At 44.0% G+C, this 21,227-nt stretch overlaps 2 protein-coding genes across 10 annotated transcripts; one reads left to right on the forward strand and one right to left on the reverse strand.

Annotated features, from left to right (window-relative positions):
• Positions 1-4,107: 4,107 nt before the first annotated feature.
• CHEK2 (checkpoint kinase 2) lies at positions 4,108-17,340 on the reverse strand. Of its 9 annotated transcripts, XR_001874640.1 has the most exons (16): positions 16,286-16,565; positions 15,197-15,436; positions 14,530-14,654; positions 14,117-14,264; positions 13,735-13,825; positions 12,676-12,784; positions 12,035-12,088; positions 11,396-11,457; positions 10,808-10,907; positions 10,203-10,289; positions 9,320-9,483; positions 8,994-9,109; positions 7,563-7,648; positions 5,832-5,935; positions 4,884-4,964; positions 4,252-4,287 (listed from the first exon to the last, which is right to left on the reverse strand). XR_001874640.1 is itself a non-coding variant. In XM_017814075.1 (15 exons), the coding sequence occupies exons 2-15, from the start codon at positions 15,429-15,431 to the stop codon at positions 4,192-4,194; spliced, it is 1,554 nt and encodes a 517-aa protein (XP_017669564.1). In that variant the 5' UTR covers positions 15,432-15,436; positions 17,239-17,340; the 3' UTR covers positions 4,108-4,191. The 9 variants fall into 9 exon arrangements, 6 of the variants coding, with proteins under 6 accessions (XP_017669564.1, XP_017669563.1, XP_017669565.1 ...); XM_017814075.1 differs by lacking the exons at positions 5,832-5,935; positions 16,286-16,565 and adding an exon at positions 17,239-17,340 and having other exon boundaries at positions 4,108-4,287; XM_017814074.1 differs by lacking the exons at positions 5,832-5,935; positions 16,286-16,565 and adding an exon at positions 16,887-16,933 and having other exon boundaries at positions 4,108-4,287.
• On the forward strand, positions 16,982-20,704 carry HSCB (HscB mitochondrial iron-sulfur cluster cochaperone). The gene is made up of 6 exons (XM_017814085.1): positions 16,982-17,190; positions 17,257-17,353; positions 17,730-17,819; positions 18,296-18,440; positions 19,309-19,356; positions 20,551-20,704. Exons 1-6 carry the CDS (start codon positions 16,991-16,993, stop codon positions 20,640-20,642), a joined length of 672 nt encoding a protein of 223 aa, XP_017669574.1. The 5' UTR covers positions 16,982-16,990; the 3' UTR covers positions 20,643-20,704.
• The last annotated feature ends 523 nt before the right edge of the window (positions 20,705-21,227 follow it).

Below are 21,227 nucleotides of genomic sequence, written 5' to 3' on the forward strand. Positions count from 1 at the left end.
AATTGCAAACTACTGATGAGAAAACAGAACTTTCCCTCTGGCCTGTCAGTGAGTCACAGGAAGACAGAGCCAGAAAGGAGGGAGTGATGAATCAAGAATGCAGCAAAAGCCAGGCCTGAACAGGAACCTCACTCGAGGAACACCTGTTAGGGCAGCAGGGCTATTGCTCCCTGGGTTTTGCTGTCTGCAACAAACCATTCCACTGCTGCAGTCCAGCTGTTGTCTCTGAAGGGACATGTGCCACCAGGAGTGCTGGTCCACCAGCACAAGGGCAACCCCAGAACCCACTGATATGCAGGTAACAGGTACCTTACCTGCAACCTCTCATTACAGTGCTCCATCTCAAGTATGGACCCGCCCAGTTGTCATGGAGGCAACTGGTATCCAGGCAGGGAGGAAAGGAGTCACAGTGGACAAGAAAGAGGTTTTCCGCTTCAGTCAAGAGGGGGATAATGGGATACAGGAAAGCAGCCACAAAAGAAGACTTGATCCATTTCCAGCAGAAATCCACACACAGACTGCTGCTGCTGCTGCAGTGGATTCCAGCTCTTGAAAACTGAGATTTGGATAGTACAGAGTACATACAAGTAACAATAATCATTAATGATAATTATCACTAATAAGAACAGTAGTCTTATACATTAGTAGGACCTAGAACCTCCAAGAACATGTGACTGTGTGTTTAGACCAGAAAACATCCCCCTCCCAAAAAGGGAACCCTACTGCTGATAAAAATCTTTTAACCTTCAAGGTACACCCTCTCATTGACTCATCAATTAACTCTTTTCAAAGAGCCTATAAAGGGTTCCATTAGCACCTGAAGAGTTCTTGTTCCACCACAGAAGAAAGCACAGGAGGGATGATATTATCTAGGATTATGAAAACCTCCAAGAAAAACGAAAGACATCCAAGAATAAACACAAACAGCTTCAAGGAAAGATGAGGAAGGACAATAAGGTATAGGCACCCAGCTGTTTCAACTCTCAGTTCACTGGGGACAACCAGGGGCATCCCAATGGCTGCAACATCAAACTACAGGAGCGAGGGCTGCTGACTGGGATAATACCTCTCACCCTTCATGGCCAGTCTGTGTTCCAGTGCATGGGCAGAGCCACATTCACGACATTTGCTGTCATCCAAGATGCACTGACTGAATCCAATCGCCAGATTCCAAGCTCTGTCAGTAACAAAGCTCCTACAACCGAGTTCATGACAACTTTCCCCGCGGCCGGCGTGCCCAGTGGAGGCACAGCCAGCCTGAGAACGTTTGTGTCTGTGCCACTGCAGCAGGGGCCGGAGCTCTGCAGCGCCGCGAAGTACACCTGACACATTTACCGTCAAACTTTGGAGATTTTAACGAGATAAGTTTCGGGTTTGCTTACCGGGGCGCCCGGAGCGAGCACAATGCCCGCGCCGACACCCGAGCTCCCAGCCCGCGCGGGTCCCGCTCCAGCGTTCGGGGGCAGGCCCGGCCCCTCCGCGCCGCGGCGGGACCCGCCGGGACCCCCGCCCGCCGCGCTCCGCCGGGCCCGGGGCTCCCAAGAAAGTGGGGCCGCGAACGGCCCCCCAGGGAGCCCGTGGCGGAGGGAGCCGAGCGCTCGGCCTGGCGGCCCCGGAGCCCCGTCGGGGAGCTGCTCCGCCGCCGCCCGGCCCCTCACGGCGCCTCGAGCCGCCGGGCCTGCGCCCCCTCCGGATTCCCGCTCTGTGCCGGGACAGCCGCCCGCCCGCCCGCGCCCCGCAACTTCCCTCCGCCGCCCGCGTCCGGCCCGGCCCGGCGGCTCCTTCCCGCCTTCCCGGCCGCTCCAGCGCCGCCCGTCCGGCGTCAACTCACCCGGGCAGGCTCCGCGTCCCGCTCCCGCCGAGCCCGGCCCCCCGCCACGGCCCCCGGCGGGGGCGGCGGCGCCTGTTGCTCCATCGCGCTCCTCCTTCTCCTCCTCCTCCTCCTTCTCCTCCGGGAGCCGATCCCGCTCCGGCCCCCGGCGCCACGTTCGGGGCCCGGCTCAGAGGGACCGGCACTGCCCCGGCCCCGCCCCGGGGCTGGGCTCGGCTCCGGCCGGACCCCGGGCACCCCCGCCCGAGGGCGCCGGACGTCCTGCGGCTGCAGCCCCGGCTCGCCCCGCCGGGGCGGCCCCGGGCCCGGGGCAGCTGCTCGGCCGCGCCTCTGCCGGGCTCTGGCGGGGCGGGGGGCGAGCCCGGCCGCAGGGGCCGCACGGCAGAGCAGCGGTCGGGTCCGCCGCGGATGGGCCCCGTCCTCACGGAGGATACAGCTCCGTCTGCCCAAAGGCAGCGGCGGCCTGAGCTCGAGGGTAAGCAGAGCTCCACATCGCACCGCAGGCGGTGACACTGGTCACTCACGACACCACTCTGGCCGCGCACAGCGAGGCTCAGCACCTTTGTTAGCTCAAACCTTCCAAATCCTGTGACCCCTCGTGCCCCTTGAAATGAACAGGCAAATGGATTATGCTGAAGGCTCTTGTGCTGTGAATAAAGAAATTTGTTGTCTAAGTGCAAATCAGCTGCCACTTTACCATAGTGAAATTTAGTGACACTTCCCAAACTTTAGAAAGCTTTCTGCAATAAATGAACACATGGCCAGCAGCCCAAAGGTTTGTCATCAAATTAGGGAGATCAAAATTAAGACATCATTAGAAAGTAGGTCTTAGTCAGGACCAGAGGAAAGGATCCAAGCAAAGCAGTTACAGATTATCTAACAAAGATGGAGGAATAAATTACAGGTGTCTTCTATTTCAATATAAAAACCAATTGCTGTTAATTTACAGTGTAAGTAGGAGCTAGGGAATTATCTTCTCATTGGCAATGATGCAGGTCTTTTTAAAGTCATTGGTAACCAATGACTTTTGCAGTACACCAGGACACAAACCTAGGCCAAACACATCACATCCTTTATGATCCTTTCATCTAGCAAATGGCAGCTGAGTGTTCCCTTCTACTTCATATGAGCCACAGGAAGCACCAGAATTCCCCGAGGACGTGCCAGTCTGCCATGGGTGTCCACCAGAAAGGGCACATCCTCAAGGACAGACATGCCTTTCTCTGTTCTAGCACCCCTGTGTATCTGCAGTGCATTGGAACCAGTGGTGCTGTTTCCATCCAGATGCCCATGGATGTTCTCCATCTGACTCATTAAGAATGACATCAATGTATAAGAACTGGCATTTTATCATTAGCAATGGCTAATATCAAATACATTGAAACACACAAGACCTCTGCAATGGGCACATATGGGAAAACCTGAATCATGGATGTCATATTCCTACCTGACATGGGTTTATTCCATAACCCACTATGTTTTTTCTTTCCAAATGAACTTACAGTAGATGCCTTTAACTAGAAGGTGCATATTTGAGAACAGAGTTACTAAACTTCTCTCAGCCAATAATAAAATTATTATCCTTTAGTAAAAGCTACACAGTTGAAAATTTTCACTTAGGCAAAGAAAACTAAAAACTGTTTCTCTCTCATTTTAATTCCTAGTTCTTCCCTGGCAGGAACTTATAAATCTTCCTTTCATCACTTGTTATCATATTTCCTCTTACTTGTCCCTCCTCTGGGAAATAAACATAGTACACACATGTTAGAAACACCATGCAGATGGCAACTCTTGCTTTAGAAGCCAATCAGCCCCTTCCCAGAGCAGGATGCTGCGAGTCTGCCCAGCCCAGCATGGGAGCTTTACCTGAAGCCCAGAGCACCTCAAGCTCCATGGGTAGTTTTACATCCCAACTGAATAGTCTAAGTGTCCTCAGAAGTCTGTGGGCAGCGTTGTGTCAGGTAATGCCATGCCTCAGGCAGAAGCTCAACAAACCTAGTATTCCCTTCTCATCTGAGAGGACTAAGCATTATTTCCATGCCTAACCTAGAAACTGGAAGAGAAGAAACAAAGAATACAGGTGAGGATGAAGCTAGCCTAAAAATGGTTAATAACTCAGTTCAGGAGGTTATTTTGGTATTTTCCTTGAGTCAGACAGCTGGATGGACCAGAACGTGACTATTTGTGCAGAGTATCATGCATGCACAGCAGTCACTTCAGTCTTACAAAGTAATTTTTATTTTGAAATTGCATCTTCAACAATGTTGAAGCATGTTATTCCATTATTAAATTTTTATTTAAAAAAAGTCTGCTTTCCATACAAAAAGCTGTCATTTGCAAAAGTCACTTTCTCTTCTTTTTCACCTCATTTTCTGAAACGATGTAGAAGGAGCAGTTCGCTTAGAAGGGCCAGATTCCTCCTCATTTTCATGGTGACGCTTTCTCATTGTGGTTGGCTAGAAGAAAGATACAGCAGGATGGCTACAGAAACCAAGCAAGACAGAGCCTGACTGTTCTGCTTGCTCCAGAATTACAGGTGCTGGCAGTGTCTCCTTTCTGTGACCAAAAAAGCAGCGTGACTAGTCCATGTTTCTCTACCAAGATCCATCTAATTATATTTGAGCCTTCTCATATAAGACATTGCTCCCAGCTTGAAACAGCTACTGTTTACAGCTCACCTAATTAGCATCTGGTAATGAATGGCACAATGCCATCCTAAATTTGCACTAACATGAGAATTTTTCCTTGAATACTAAACATTAGTGACTTGTATCCATTAAAAAAAAAAAAGTTCAAAAATTTTATTCTAAATATATGGTTAATTCTTTAAAGCCTGGGAGACTGTTTCTATACATTGAAACAAGTGTTGACAAAGCACGGAAGTCCATTGCTGCTCCTCAGGAAGCAGAGATAACCAGCAGGCTGCCACGTGCTGCCCAAGGGCACGTTTCTTTCAAGTCTCAAAATTAACTGAATTTCTTATTACGAGTTACTTCAAAATCTAATTTCTCTGCGCATCAAATATTAATCTTCAGATATCTGTTACACATACCATTTTTGATGTTTGTGGTGGATCCATATTGGTACGTGTCTGAGCAAGCAGCTGTCGAAATGTACTCTTCATATCCTCATCCTGGGGAAAAAAACAGTAGCTAAGTGGTAGATAGAATATTTAAGGGAAAAGCAAAGATTGGGAAACCCCAAGAGAAGCGAATGGGACACTCACTGCTAGAGACAATTAGAAATAACGATCATTGAGCTCCTAAGGATTTCAGCTGTTTTAACTAAGTTTCTTGGGGGAAGGCAGGGGAGGGGGTCCTTTTTCTAAGCAGTAGAGTTTTGCAGTATATCCTTTTTTGTTTAACTATGTTCTTAAGTGCTACAAAAAGGCTTTGATGTGAACATCCATTTTATTTTATACAGCATTTTGACTTGTTTTTCTTTTCCAGCATCACCTGATTTGACTGTGGGTACCTTTGAGTTAATGGGTGAGGTAAGATAAATATTTTTCCATTTATTTAACAAACACATGAGTGTTTTCTTTAGCATGCAACCAAACTAAGTCCTACTCATAAGACCTCAGTGAAGTTTTCAGAGGCAGAAACAGCAATTATTTACATGCCTTTGAGAAATGTTTTCTTAAATACCTGTTTTATTAAATACAGGTAGGACATTTCCACTGAGTAGTACTTAGGTTTAAGCAGCTCACTAAGTTTTAAAGCTGTAGATTCAAGCAAAGAATGGAGTGAACAGCACATGTATTGAAAACACTACTTTGAAAGCACTACTGGTTTAAACAAATCTGTAGAAATTAAATATTGTTTGGAGAACATGCTACTTTTAATATCTTAAAAATTCCCTAGTGTACCCAAAATCATCAGAGGGCTATCAGGCATTAGCTGGTCACATGGAGAGTGTGGTTTTTCATGCTGACTTGTAAAGTCGATACTTCCAGACAACACAAGAGGGAGAGAGGAGCCAGTAACTCCTCACTACTCACAGTAACAGGACTCAGGAGCTCTTTTGGTGGTAGTAATCAACGTGTGTGATATCTAGAACTGAGCATGCTGGATGTTGGCCTTCCAAGCAGGCAGTGTACATCACCTATGAACATCTGATACTCTTAGTAACAGCCCCTGAAGGGAAACAGTTCAAAGAACAGCAGCTGTGTGCTAGCTGACATCTGGATTTGTGGCTGTTATGATTTCTCAAACTTTTTGCCCTGACTTCGAAATTAAATTTAACAGTAAGAGGTGTCCCTAAATGGAATATATAACCAAGTTAATAACAACTTGAGTTTACATACTGAAATATCTCAAATTCTTAGTCTAAATCACTTATCTATTTCCCCTTCCCCATTATGCATACCAGCAACTCTTAAAATAAGGGTAGCATGGTTTCTAAATAACATTTTCTGCTCAGAATTATAATTTAAATGTAAGAATGTATATCTGATTAACTCACTGTAGAAGTTACACACAAAACTACAGCAGTAAAAGCCAGGAATGCCAAGAAAACTTTTCTGATGCACAGCAGCATAATTAAGTCAAGTTAATCACTTAAAAAGAGTCATCCATATGCAATTTTTGTCTCGGGACACTGTCAGCTCTTAAGCACTGAGGGATATTCCGTTTCTTCCACCTTGTTTCTTATGTTCTTTACCGAAGCATGTAAACCACCCTGTTCACAGGGGGGGAACAGGAATAGCACTGTGCTCAGCATGAGTAAATAGAGCCTGTTGTGTGGCTCAGGGGTAGGCTGGGTGACTTTTTTCAGCCTCCTCAAGCAAGAATATCCAGGAAAGCTCGTTAAGTCCAGTGGTCACCTCTGGAGTGCCAAAATTAAGGAAAGACCACCCAAAGACTACCCCTCACAAAAACTAGACTGTGACAGGAGACAGGGAAACCATCATTTCCTACTCAGAGGGTTCCCAAACCAGCAACATTTATTCACATTCAGCATGGTAAGAACACAGTAGTACTGGACACCTGCCAGAAACCAACTCTGCACTGCCTGCCCACACAAACAAGCTGAGGAAGTGGGACTTCGTTACAATGCTCAAAGGAAGAAGTCCATCCTTATCAGACCACAGTCAGACTTGGTCTCTAAAAAAATACATCTTGATCCTCAGAGGTGAAAGAGTTCTGGGAACAGGTGTCTCAGAAAGGATGCAGTAGCTGCTGATTGTATTGAAAGAAGGAATTCAGCAGACTGCTCCATGCTACTTTTGCAGTCTTTCCACAGGGACTAATTCTTTGAAAGCACAGACCAGCTACAGGTGCAGAATGGGCTTAATTTTCTGTGAAAATATCCAGTCTTAAAACCAGCAGAATCTGTACAACCAGCTGGCAGAGGCAGTGCATGCCCATGAGAGGCACCAAATGACAGCTGTTCTCCTGCTGACTCCTGTCAGAGACAACCTATGGACAGGCAGGCTTAAGCTCTGACTTAAGATCACACTTGTTATTGCCATGAAGCCAAAGAACTGAAGCTCTCCTTGCCCATCACTGTACCCCTCCTGTGGCATTCTCCCCAGAAGCAGGGTCAGGCACACATCACACCTCTGGTGAACAGTGGTCAGGGCTCCCCAGCTTCCGTGTGGAAGCAAATTACACTGCATCAACAAAACTTCACCACGTTCAGGCTGCTGAACTGCCTTTGAGTTCACATCAACAAATTATCCCCCCAGCAACCCAGCTTTGCTGTATTTCAGTTAAAACTCAATTCCCACCTGAAGCCAAGGATGCTTTAAGGCTTCCTCTGTGGTAAGACGTCTGCTTGGATCCACTACTAACAGCTTCTTCACAAGATCCAGAGCTAGAACAATTAAGAGATCTGGTTGACATAGGATCAATACATTCATTACCTGAAATATGCCTACAAAAAGCTATGTGCAGGAATGTGCCTGATACCCCTTCAGAACAATGCCCAAAAATACAGGCTGGGCAGATCACTTTTCTTTTTTCTATGCACAGGGAGGGCTGCAGACTGCAACCACCTTTCCTTCACATGCACATGACACAACACTTTTCAATATATCAAAATTACCAGTAGATATACTGAGCATGTTCACAATTTATGTTCTGAGCATGCACAGGAGACTGAGCACTTTCCTAAAAGCTTCAGTATTACTGTGGAAAAGCAAAGACAGCTTAATTTAATTTCCTGGTTTACTGTGTCTTGGAAAGCAGATTGTCCATCTGGGAAGGTGAGAAAGAAGAGACAGACACATGTATGCTCAACATAATCTCAAACTTTCATTTTCTTAGGAAGCTGCTTACTAGACACATTGAAAATACGACATTTATGTCATATTTTATTATTCCAAGTCTCCCATAAGGGAATTTCGGCAAGATTTACTTTTCATTGTATCTGATTATTCTAAATACATACCAGTAGGACTATGTACAACCTTAACATAATTTCTGTTCTCATACATGTCTGACTTATTATTGAATAAGCTTCAAATTATTCAGGAAGGAGTTATACTTGGTAAGTTTGTTAGGCAAAGAATGACAGCATCATTTATTAGAAACTTCTCTGCACATACAAAGGAGTATCCAAGGCAAATACTACAATTATTTTGTGCATATAAAATGTCCTGAAAAAAATAAAAGCATGCAAACAGTAGCTATCATTGCAGTTTACTATGCAGAAACTCCATTTCGCAGACTACTTAGCTTGTAGTGGGCCAAACATAATAGCTGATTCCACAAATGTGACTGACACTTTCAGCTGGAAGTCTAGCACCATGAAATGACTCTCTTGGAACATTTGTCTTTTGGAGTTCTAGTTCATATTCCTTAAATTCCTGGCATTTTTGGCTCAACACTTGAAGAATCTTTAGGCAAGGCAAAGTCTGTAGACCAGCTTGATAAAGTCAGAAGAAAAAGTGGAAAGAGGAAAAACAGACATATGTGCCCACAAACTCTATACTTCTGTGGTTAATTACATTAAATATTACTAAGAAATCTCTTCAATGAAAATATATCTCCTCTTTCTAATGCTTTAACTATGAACTTTAAAAAAAATTAAGACACTACTTTAAAAACTAAAGGTATTAACATGCAATTTGCCATACAGCTGGAAAGGAAGATAAGGGAAAACACAAACTACAAGAAAAGAGGTTGATATTCTGCTACCCCCTGTGCTGGAGTCATACCCATGTCTGACACATGCTTCCATTCTCTTGCAATGAACCTGTATTCTCCGCGAGTGATTTGATCTTCCAGAGAGAGTTTACTATTTTGCTCACTGAATGGTGGATATCCACACAAGCTACATAAAAGAAAACAAGTTAAATAACACAGATTTCGTCACAGCAAATGAAACACTGAAATCACACATTTTAAAGCACCTGCTATCACAGTGATTTTACACATGTGAAGTTTTAAATACACTTTCACTTCCTAGATACTGAAGTTGCCATGTCTCAAGACACATATGTCAAAGACTGCCCAGTGAAGGTACATCTACACAGTATCTTACCATACAAAAAGAATAACTCCTAAACTCCAGCAGTCCACAGCTCGGCTGTATCCAGCAGTCCCAAGTGAATTTAGAACCTCAGGAGCAAGATACATGGGGGTACCACATAATGTTTTCATAAGAGAAGCTTCTCCAAGAATCTTGGATTGTCCAAAATCTGTAATCTTGTATTTAAAAATGGTAACACCACATTACATATTAGGATGGACTGTACTAGAACACATCACATTGTCCTCATAAATCAGGAAGTAACATCAAGTTTCTTCCTTCCAAGCCAGCTCCAGTAAATGACTATGAACAAAAGTTACCCAAACTTCTGTGAGTTTTAAGTGAGAATGGGAGAGGAGGAAGAGAGAGAAATATATGACAGAGGATCAGACTTTTACACTAGCAAAAAGTACTCTCAAATTTAGATGTAAATGGACAACCAAAGAATAAAGGTATTGTAGCTTATGAGAAGAGATTACTTAAAAAATAAGCACTTTACCATGCAAAGCTATTCAGTGCTTTCTCTGTGGAAAAAAAAAAACAACACAAAAGAAAACCAAAACCCTCCCCTCCCCATAAAAGAACAAAAACACCAAAAAAAGCCCTGTCACATACAACTTGTGGGAATGCTGCCTGTAATTCAAGAATTACATTTTATTGGGAGGAAAAAAAAAAACAATGAAAATTGAAAGTAAGTAAGCAAGGGAAGGGGTGAAAAAACCAAAAAAAGAAAAAAGAAAATAAGAAAAAAAAAACCCTCAATGTTTTAAGTTATTTCACGGTTTATATGACTACTTCCATAATATCTTTTTGGACATGTTTAACAAAATATCAAGAAGAACGAGAAGGAATATCCCCAAATTTCTCCATTAACACGAAATGTAAGTTTTCTTACCTTTATAAGACATATTTCTTCAGAAGACGAAAGTAGGACATTTTCTGGCTTTAGATCTCGGTGTATAATTCCATTGTCATGAAGATACTAGATATATACAGGTAGACAATTAAGGGAACACAGACTGTTAACCTGTTTTAAAATGTAAGCTTTCCAATTTTTCCCATGGCAATGGCAGGATAATGGAAATAGCTGTGTAAGAGGCATTTAAAGCTCCCCAGCTTATGACTCTCCCTTAAAAAAAAACAAAACAAAAAACCCCAAAGAAACAAAAAAACACCTTAGAAATCATTATGCTCCAAATGACAAATCTCACTGCAAGCTCAGTGTGCAGACCTGGCCTGGTGTTACATACTTCCCATTCTCTGGGAAGTTACACTTCTTCATCTCAGTAAAAGCACAGAACTAAGGAAGACCCAAGTTCTGTGTTGCCTTTGTAGGAATTCTGGTTTTCCATTTCTCTCTTGTTAAACCAAATTGTTAAGAATGCTGTCCTGATTGCTTGAATGGGTTTCAGAAATGACAAGTGACAGAAAAATTCATCTTACCGATATTCATATGCATAACCATATTTTTTTTTCTTGGTAGAATTCACCATTATGTACCTTTACTGCCAGCAGCATCTGATAAAAATACAACTTGCAGGTAGCTTCTTTCATCTTGATTGGACTTGACACTCTGTCATACAATTCTCCTCCTTCCATCCTAAAACAAATGCAGGTAAGAAGTCAACACATGACTTCCAAAAGATTTGTTTCATTAGACAGGACTAAGACCAAAACATTTGTCTACAGAGACAGAGTATGTTTCTGAAAATGAGTGAGCAACATCCTAAACACAGCACGTGCACTGTTGAGTTTGGGTCAGTCTCCTAAGTCCTCACTGGGACTTGTTACATGATTTTTGATCAGTCACCTCTTACAAGCTCCAAAATCAAAAAAATAGCAGCCATCCACAACAGCAGCACAGCAAACAATATCCAGGCACCAAGTGCCTACAAAGCTTAAAAGGATGACTCTTCTCCTGGTTATCCTAGCTCCTAATTTTAGAGAGGTTTCAGAGAACAGTGGAGGCCAGCAAAATAAAAAAAAAAATAAAACAAACACACTCCCCACAGTTCAGAACTATACACATTCTTTGTAGTTATGAAAAACATTTCATTTTATGTGTGTACTTTCAAACAATTTACTTACAGTTCCAAAACAATGTAGTAATCCTCTGCTTCAAAAAAGTTTTTGATCTTGATTAAGCAAGGCTAACAGAAAAGGGAACACAAATAGAGACACACAAAAAAGTAGAATAATTTGTAAAAATTAATCCTAAAGTTCCTACTTCAGTATTTCAACCATGTCACTTTAACACTTAACACAAGTGGCTAGTGAGCACCTCAGACTTTGGTAAACACAATCCCTATTTTTCCAGTTGTGAGTTACCATCCCCTCAGCATTTTGTGTATTTTACGTGCAGAGAAAAGAGGGGATACAAATTCTGCCAGTCAAAACTAATCTTTATATTTGGTTATCTCATGGCATTTACAAAAACTCGCATCGAGGAAAGATTCCTACAACAGTGGTTCAGGTTGAAATTTCTCCTGTGAAGTTTCTTCTCAAATTTACATCTCATTTATACAAACTTTTAAAATCTCAAATCTGCAAAGAGACAATATAATTAAAAGAGGAAAAAAGACCCATTTGGTAATTTACAAGAAAAAGCATATGCCTCCTTTAACACATTCCTAAACAGATAAAATTGATCTTCAGTTACCACACTAAGGTCAGTGAACTACACACAGTAGGAAGCAGCAAGGAATAAAAATGTACAGAAACACTCACATGATCTATTTTCTTCAAAATTTCAATTTCTGTATCGATATTAAAAGCTGGGTTCTGTTAAAATAATCAAGTATATTGGGTAAGACAGTGCTGTTCTGAAATAAGACACATCAGAAATAAAAGACAGTACCAGAAAAGCCATCATGCCCCTTGCTACTCTAAGTGATCATAACATACAATCTTTTTCCATAAACTGATCAGGTGCCTTCAGTGAATTAAATAAACAATCTGCTGTCACTATCAGGAGCAAGATATTGCTCCACACATGTCATTTCACTGCGGGTTAGAAATCCCCAACTAATTTCCAAACGACAAAAACAGAAAAATGCTGTCATGTATATACCTGTATTGTCCTTTAAACCAAACCCCACAAGACTCCACGCCACCCTCTGTATACACCCCACTAACAGTCCTAAATTATGAACCCAACGGAATGTGGTCAAAGAATGAAAGTAAGCATTTCCTACAGAATTCCATAGGTGCTACCAGATCAGAAGGCATTTAAATTAAATTTCTTACATTAAGTGAGAAAATCCTCTTTACCTGAAGATAGCTAGGGAGTCAGAGAAGTCAGCAAATATTCCAGGGCCACTGCAAGACGGCCAAGACAGACGGACAGACAGACAAACAGAAACACTCACTGCCTCTCTCGGGCCGCTCGCCGCAAACTTCCGCTTATTGATGATCTTCACAGCGACTTTGTTACAAGTGCTCTTCTCAAACGCCAGTTTGACTTCTCCACAGGCACCACTAACACGAGAGCACAGCTATGTCAGTGCTTACAAATACTCGTCAAAAATCTGTGTAACAAGTACAGACAAATGAAAGCATTGTATTACACACAGTCTGGAGCTGCTGCTTTCTAGCTTTCTAAAATGTGCCTCTTTCAGGAAACATTCAACAGTTAGGAAGTCTGTTTAAATAGCAAGTGTTGTCAAGGGCCACTCATTCAGAACTGCAAGAGCAAATATGCAAAGCGACAGGTCTGTTGGCACCAAGGGTAGGGGCAAATATGACAGACAGGCTCTGTCAGCATTTCCTTCACCCAAAAGCATTTAGGGGAAGAGAACCTAGGAAGGGTTCTCTCAACATCAGATTGCACAAATCTGAAGAACAGATACGACAGCACTGTGTTTTTACTAAATAGCAATTACATTGCAGAAAGAAATTCTTGTATTTCCCACTCGGATTTGTTTCTACTCAACCATTCACCTCCAAATTCTTCACTGACCGACTGTCTCCAAAAGAGAAAAAAATAGCCTCCTCTTAAAATAGCCTCTCTCTCCTTTTTCCTGGACAGTTCTTTCCCCTTCTGTCTGAAGGCCTCAACAGTGATGTTGTAGAAATCTGTATTCCAAGATAAAGCTCTTCCTTCTACTTCCAGTAACTGAGTAAATTAATATACAAACTTTAAAAACTTGCTAAGAATTTACAAACTTTATTATCTTCTACAAAACAAAACAAAAACTGGTTTTCACCACTGATGGCAGGTTACAAACCCCAAGGCAATTACGGGGATGAAGCCAAAATTCCTGTTTAAAGTTGTTGCAAAGAACAGGTTTACTGAGGTGTTAGCATTAATTTTTCTTCTTTTTTCTTTTAAAACAGCAGCTCAATTAGAACTGGTAACAATTGCAGAACAAGATACTGACAATGGTAACAAAGTCAAACCTTAATACTGAGGAAAAAAGGATGCTTACCTTCCCAAAGTCTTTGATATGATATATTTCTCTCTCAGTTCTCTAGGAAACGTCATCTGATCATCCACCGTAAGATCAGAAAATACAAACACTGGGAAGACAAGTGGAGATCATTTTTCTGTTATTAATTTTAAAATTTTGTTGTAAGAAACAGAGCTATTTTCCCGAGCTCTTATAGTCAACAACATGACTGAAAAAAAGCCTGCTTGAGGAAAAACTAAACATGGGTAATTTTTATGCAAGTACTAAAACATCTCTTCATAGCTGTGTTTTAACAGTCCTCATGAAGCAGCTCAGCTCCCAAGAAACACACTCAAATCAACACAGAAACAACCTCCTGGTCAGCATGTGAAGAAGCTACTCAAGTAAAAGTACATTTTACCCTTATTGGTCTGTAGAGACAGTGCAATTTCAGCGTTGTGAATCAGTGGAAGCCTCTTCCCTTTTCCAACAAGCTCTTTATTCACAAATGTTCCATTTGCACTGTGGTCTTCAATGTAGGCAACATAGGAATTTTTTGGACCCATTTCCTCAAAGAGAAAGAAAATAATAAAGATGAAAGTAAAGAAGAAATGACTTCACAGTAAAGACATGGCAGACTAGAAATTTACTATTGTTAGCTCAAGAAGTGAGACTAATGAGGTTATTTCATAAACCAGGTGAGTGGGGCATTGCCAAGAGTAGTGTTAAAGGAGTCAACACTGAAGATGCTTTGATATCTTTAGGATTTCTGCTCCAAAGTCACTTGTTGAATTATGCCAAGACAGAGAGACAGTTAACCTTTTCAGCACTTACCCTGAAAATTCGGAAGTGCTTTTTGCTATAGTTTTCATAGAAGCCAGTCTCATACAGTCCTAGCTTAGAAAAACTGTAATCACAGCTTTTGTCTCTCCCAAACCAGTATTCCTCATTCACACAGTCTGCAGAGGAAGGGAAGGTACAGCAGAGAGAGAACACAACATTGCAGGAAGTTAATAACTATGGCACTACAGAATGATGCCAGATGGTAGAGTAGGACACCAGAGACAAGGTTCTTCCCCTACGATCAAGTTTATTTGTCTTAATTCAGACAAAGCAGTATTGACACCTTGTAAAATTCCTTAATAATTTTACCCTCTTTATGCTCTTAATAATTTTGCCCTCCTTAGCAGCAGTAGTTTTCAGTTCACCTTCAGCAATATAGACCCATATGATAATAAAATAAGTTATAAAATGGAAAAATGAAGCATGTAACAACAAACACGAACACCCTATAGTTTCTCTAAGTCTGTGGAATCCGTGTATCCAAATACTCAGTATAAACACTGGGATGTATAGAACAAAACATTATTGCAGAAGTTGCATACCTAAATTTGCTTGTACTTAATTTAAAAATGAGAAGACACTGCTCTCTAGCAAGATGCTCAGAACTTTTCTGAGGTCCTACAAACGAATCAAGAGGTTTGTTACAGTATGCACATACCACAGTTGCTGAAACCTTTTGCAAGTGCAAAGAGTCGACCCCACGGCTGAGGATCCAGCTCTTCAGGTTCCTCAGGGATCGACGGAAGCTCCTGAGTCGGAACAGTGTCCAGAGAACTGAGGGTCCCAGAACTTGAGGAAGACTGACTAGTACTCTGTGACCCACTGGAAGAGGAACTCTGTGACGACTGGGCACTTTGAGTCTGCTGTACTTCACTTTCAGTCTCTCGGGACATGTTGGCTTCAAAGAGGATGTTAAAAAAAACCAATTACTACAGCAAAGTAAAAGTGGCAAGCATTCACACTCAAGTCCATTCGCAGGCTTCAAAGTAAAACTTCCAACCAAAGAGTGCGTGTGTGGGTTATACCTAAATCCCCAGGAATTTTGCAAACCGGGATGGTTTTCTTTCTAAAAGGGAATGTGGGGCGGCCTCTGCTGGTTCTAAAACAGAAATAACCCTTATTCCCAGATTGCTCCCGAGGACTTCAGGGCTCGCACTGGGTCACACAGGCAGGGGCTGCGCTATGACAGAGCATGCCCGCATGGAGCAGGGAATCACGGCCGGTCCCCAAACACAAAGGGAAAAATAAGAACTATGATGTATATAAGAAAATGACGTACATTTTCTTGAAGGCGCCCAACAGATTTGTCACACCTACACACAGTGAAAGTACAAAAGCTTGACAGACACCCACCACAGCCCCTGGCAGCTGCTGGCGGCAAGAAATGGCAATCGCCTCCCTGCCCCGTTACAGCTCGGGAATTATCAGCGCGTCTTTCCTCCCTCCCCACTTAACAAACGCTCCACCAGCCAGCCCAGCCCTACAGTCGGCGTCCTCAAACACATCCGCGTTCACCGGGGCTGCTGGATCGTCCATGAGCCTTCCAGCCTCTGGGATCGCTGGCACTCATCCCTCTGCTTCCTTTCTTGGCTCACCATCTGTGTTACTGGATTGCCATACCGTTCGATGTATATAATGCAGGCTAATTTAAGTCTCCTTATCGGTTTGCTACATTTCATTACGAGCCAAAAAACCCCAGAACAGCTCCTAAGTTACTTCCCACGTCCCATTTTCTACACGTGCTCACAGACACAGGCGAGGCCCTCGGGCTCGGACCGCGGCCCTTTGCAGCGGTGCTGGCGCGGCCACCCGCGGAGGGAGCAGAACCACGGAATCGGTTGGGTTGGAAAAGACAGAGGCCATCGACTCCAAGCGCTCATCCCCAGCACTGCCAAGGCCACCACTGACCCCGTCCCCAGGTGCCACATCCACACGGCTGTTAAAAGCCCTCCAGGGATGGTGACTTCACCCGTGCCCTGGGCAGCCTGTGCTAAGGCTGGGCAGCCCTTCCCACAAGGGAATTTTCCCTCATATCGAACCTACACCTCCTTCTGAACAGCTCCCGGACGCTCGGACGGCGGAGCCGGGCCGGCGCGGACGGGACCCCGGGGCGGCACTGCCGGGCTCCCGTTCACTCAGCGCCCGGCCCGGCCCGCCCTGCCGTGCCCTGCCCGCCCGAGCACCGCGGCCCCGGGACCCAGCGGCGCCGCGCGACCTTCCCAGGAGAACCAGCGAGAAGCGAGCGGGGAGCGGCCCGCGGCGGAAGAGGAGGGCAGGGGAGGGGAGAGCAGGTCAGGGCAGGGCAAGGCAAGAGCGGAGCGCGGGGCCGGAGCGGGACCCGAACTCACGGCTCACGGGGTTCGCGCCGCTCGCGCCGGTGCCGCGGTACGCGCGCGCCCCGGGCCGAGCCAATAAGGGCCCGCCGCGCGGGGGCCGCCGGGAGCGGGGCGCGATGCGGGCGGTGCTGCGGGCCCGGCTCGGGTGGGCGCGGCGGGCGCTGCGTGAGGCCGCGCCGGGCCGCGCCCCGGGGCCGCCGTGCTGGAGCTGCGGCACCGCGCTCGCCGGCACCGATGGCGCCCCGCGCTTCTGCCCCGCCTGCCAGGCCCTGCAGCCGCCGGCCCCGCGGCCCGACCTCTTCCGCCTGATGGACTGGTGAGTGCGGGCGGGGCGGCCGCGGGCCCGGCCGGCCGCGGGGCTCACCCGCCTTGTGTCTCGCAGTGACCGCTCCTTCCGCATCGACGTGCGGCAGCTGCAGCGGCGGTTCCGGAGCCTGCAGCGCGCCGTCCACCCCGACCGCTTCGGCCAGAGGCCGCCGGTGAGCGCCGGGCCGGGCGGGGGGGCCGGGCCGGGCGGGGCCCGCGGGGCTCGGTGATCGCCGGGGGAACCCGCCCTTCGCCTTCGGTCCCAGCGCTGAGCCCCTGCCTCTCTCCCGCTCGGGGAGTGCGGGGACTCGCCTGTGTTTGTCTCCCGGCGCTTAGAAGAGACTCTGTCATGGATTTGCGGTGGAGGAGGATGATGAGGGGCCGCTGCGGCTCGTCAGGTCTTAGCTGATGCAGTGACGCTGTTCCCAGGTCCACAGAGCCCTCTCAGTGTCACACACGGACTGGTGTAGGGACGCTGGTTTTCCGCATGTAACAAAGTGTATCCTGCCACTTGTTATTAACTTCAAATTATTTGTCATCCACTTGCAGAAAGAGCAGTATTACTCTGAGCAACACTCTTCCCTGATCAACAAGGCCTACCAGACCCTGCTGAACCCTCTGAGCCGGGGCCTCTATCTAGTAAGGTCTCCATTAGGTGTTATCAGTGTCCCTGTAACTAACCAGAGGGGCTGGGGGTGCTGTGAGGGACTGGACCTTCCACTCCATCCTTAACGTGCTGATTCACATTCCTCTGAAGCAAAGGATGACCAGGCACTGAAGGGAGACCAAAAACAAGCTTGTCCAAAAATTAATCAGCTTATCATCACATTTGCTGCTCACATTACACTTTTTTTTCCCATGTCACATGTTGTGTTTGGCCACGGCTGCTCATACGGAATTTCAGTCTGGCAGCCTTTGTTATATTTTTTGACTTGCTGATTTTTATGGTCAGCCTGTGTATGGAGTTAATTTTCAGACTGATTCTGTTTATGCACCTTTCATGTAATACACGTTTATCAGATACGAATCTGAGTGTGCCCCTCTAAAAAACTTAATAATTCCCATTGAATTAGATGTAATAGCGCTTATTTTCAAATTTCCATTTCCTCTGCCAGCTGGAGCTGAGTGGAGTGGAGCCAGCACAAGAGACAGACTGTGATGCAGACTCGGCGTTCCTCATGGAAATCATGGAAATTAATGAGAAATTAGCAGAGTCCAAAAATGAGGATATCATTGAAGAAATTGAAACTTTAATTAAAGGTAGGTTATTATTTGAGGGATTTGTACAGAACTAATTTATATCTTCTGTAACACAATAGTCTTTTTGAAAGCTTCTGTCTGTTTTGGTGTGTTTCTTGTAGTGTCTCTTCGACTTGTGTAAGTCTGCAGTCGATTCACTGTAGGTGCTTCTGCCCTGGTCCCCTTCCCCAGTATTGTCTTTACCTATTTATGCACCTAAACATCACATCTGGCTTGAGAACATCTGTATAATAGAACCTATTCTGATGGCAAAATAAGTATATATAGACTATAAAAAGGAATTTACTCAATCTTTGGCAGATCAGGGCAAGTCAACTGTTCCAAAGAAAGAATCTCTCAAAATGAAGTTGAATAAAATGCTTGTCTGATGATATTAAATAATGTCATTTACACAGACATTGTATTTCTTTCACCTTCTTTAACTTACCAACCATTATATTAAGTGGTTATTGTCCTTACACAAGCAACTTTCTTTTTATGTTGTCGGTGATACCAGAATATTTGGTTTACTGATATATTTAATTCTTTACAATAACAAAGTGTAGTGTGCCAAAAGCAATTAGAATAATTAGAATAAAAACTGAGTAGAGCAGGAGAAAATTAACTGTAGCAGGGTAAACTGATAGACCAAAAATAAGTTAGATTGCTGGGAAGTTAGTGACCATTGATGGGCATTGGAATTCCTCTCTGTAAACCTCTTTAATTTGAAATTATAATTAAAACATTGACAGCAGTATTATGAAAAACTCTCTTAGCTCCCAAAGACTGAGACCAGTAATGAAATTTCCCACCGCAGGCAGTTGGAATGCAGTGGTATAAAATATACAAAGTATGTAACAAAAAGTGAATTAAATAATTTGTTTTGCAGTTAAACAAGAAGAACTGACCAGAGAGCTGACTGCAGCTTTCGAAAGAGGTACCTGTTTTTATGAAGTATTTAGCTGCCATCAAATGCTTAAAACCCCACATTCTCTCGCTGGCAAATATTTCCTGAACTATAGAACAGAAATACTACATCAACAAGGGTTCTTTGTGTGGTATTTAGAATAAGAACTTCTAAACTGATCTTTCTGCTGATTCAGGAATTCAGGACCTCACATTAAAAACAAAATCCAGTACAAAAGTTCCATTTAATTAATTTTGCATCAAAATAATCACTTTAAGTGGGAATGCAGATGGTAAGAAATTGTGTCTTTCCCAGAATACTGTGAAGAACACGCTCTTAATCAAACTTAGACCTGTTCTGAGATTTTACACTGGAATTTGGGAGATGTTGTCCTGCAGCCTTGCAGCTGCAGCAGAGCAGTGGGCGCTGTTCTGTGCAGTGACAAGACGGGAACGATTCCATTACCATGGAAGCTGTGCAGTAGGGAAAGAAAGTCCTGATGCCTGTTCAGCCTAAGGTTTTGGGGGTTTCCTGTGCAAAAACCAACTTAACTTTATTCCACAACCAATGAACTGCTCTGAATCTGGGAAGAAGAAACCTTTGTATTTCTTTGGGAGGTCTCAGAAAGCTGCAGGTGTGAGGGGTGGGGTGTTGTAACTGTAAACATCAAACACAAAGTGGTGCTGGCTGGGCCTGCCTGTGAGGAGTTACAGCCTGTTATAATCTGTTACTCTGTGCTATGAGAAGGACTGTGTTGCATCTGTCCTTGTCAGTAGGTAATAAACTATCTTTCCCCTCCAATTGTTTAATTGAGGAGAAATGGTTTCAATATCGGGTTTGGAATTGGCACTGTCCAGACTGAACCGCTACTCTTTTGCATTTTTCAGTTATGTCAGTTGGTCTAAATTGCACACATATAAAACAAAAATGTTTGTCTTGCCCAGTGGCTACATCAGTACTGCAGCCACTTTACAGAAGTCATTAAAGGGTATTCATTCACGTTTCTTTTCCAAATTTTATATTGTTACACGTGTTTTGGAACATCTGAGCTGTGCTCCCGAACCATCCCAGATTAAAATAATAGGCAATGTGGTTTTAATAGTGTCTGGGCCCTTGCAGCTCACAGCTCCTAGTAGTGAAACAGCTACTGTCATTGAAATCTTGAGAGTCATTTTGAAAATGCAAATCCAGCTCTCCCTCTGTTAAATGTTTATTTCATTTCAGATGATCTTCAAGAAGCTAAGAAGCTTCTAGGAAAAATGAAATATTTTGCAAACTTAGAGGATAAACTAAAGACCAAGAAGATCCCTTCCTGATGCTGCCTCCTTTGGGATTAATAGTTAATGTTATTTTCAATTAAACAGTTATCAAAATCAGACAAATGGTGTTTGTTTCCTGTGTTTCCATTAGAAGCTTTAATTCTGAGAGGAGGAAAATAAATGTAAAATGCAGTGCTTGCTGCAGCACTTCAGTAAGAGATGGCATTTGAAAATGCTTACAACCAGGAAAAGTTGTACTGGGTAAGGTGGGGCACTGTCCTGGCAGCTACAGGTATGGAAACAAGGGTCAGAAAGGCACACAAACATCGTATATAAGTGGGATTTTTTTACTTACTGAAATATGGAGAATGTATTTTAAGTTGAGAAAGAGTCCTGGACAAAATGCTAGAGATAAGCAGAAAGCTCATTCAGTATGTCCTGCAGGCTTTCTGTAGTCCCCTTGTGTGTGTTCTCTCACACCATCTTGAAAATTCTTATGAGGTAAAAAGTATTTAGTTCCTGTCATCTGTGCTTTCCACTACTGAATGCTTTTGGTATGTTGATCTCAGCCTGATGAGAATTGACCTTTAAAACTAGAAGAGGTTTTACCCTGTTGCATAGTTTAAAATGTTAAGATGCTAG

Source organism: Lepidothrix coronata, unplaced genomic scaffold (genome assembly GCF_001604755.1).
Source record: "Lepidothrix coronata isolate B3197 unplaced genomic scaffold, Lepidothrix_coronata-1.0 Scaffold44, whole genome shotgun sequence".
Taxonomy (NCBI): Eukaryota; Metazoa; Chordata; class Aves; order Passeriformes; family Pipridae; genus Lepidothrix; species Lepidothrix coronata.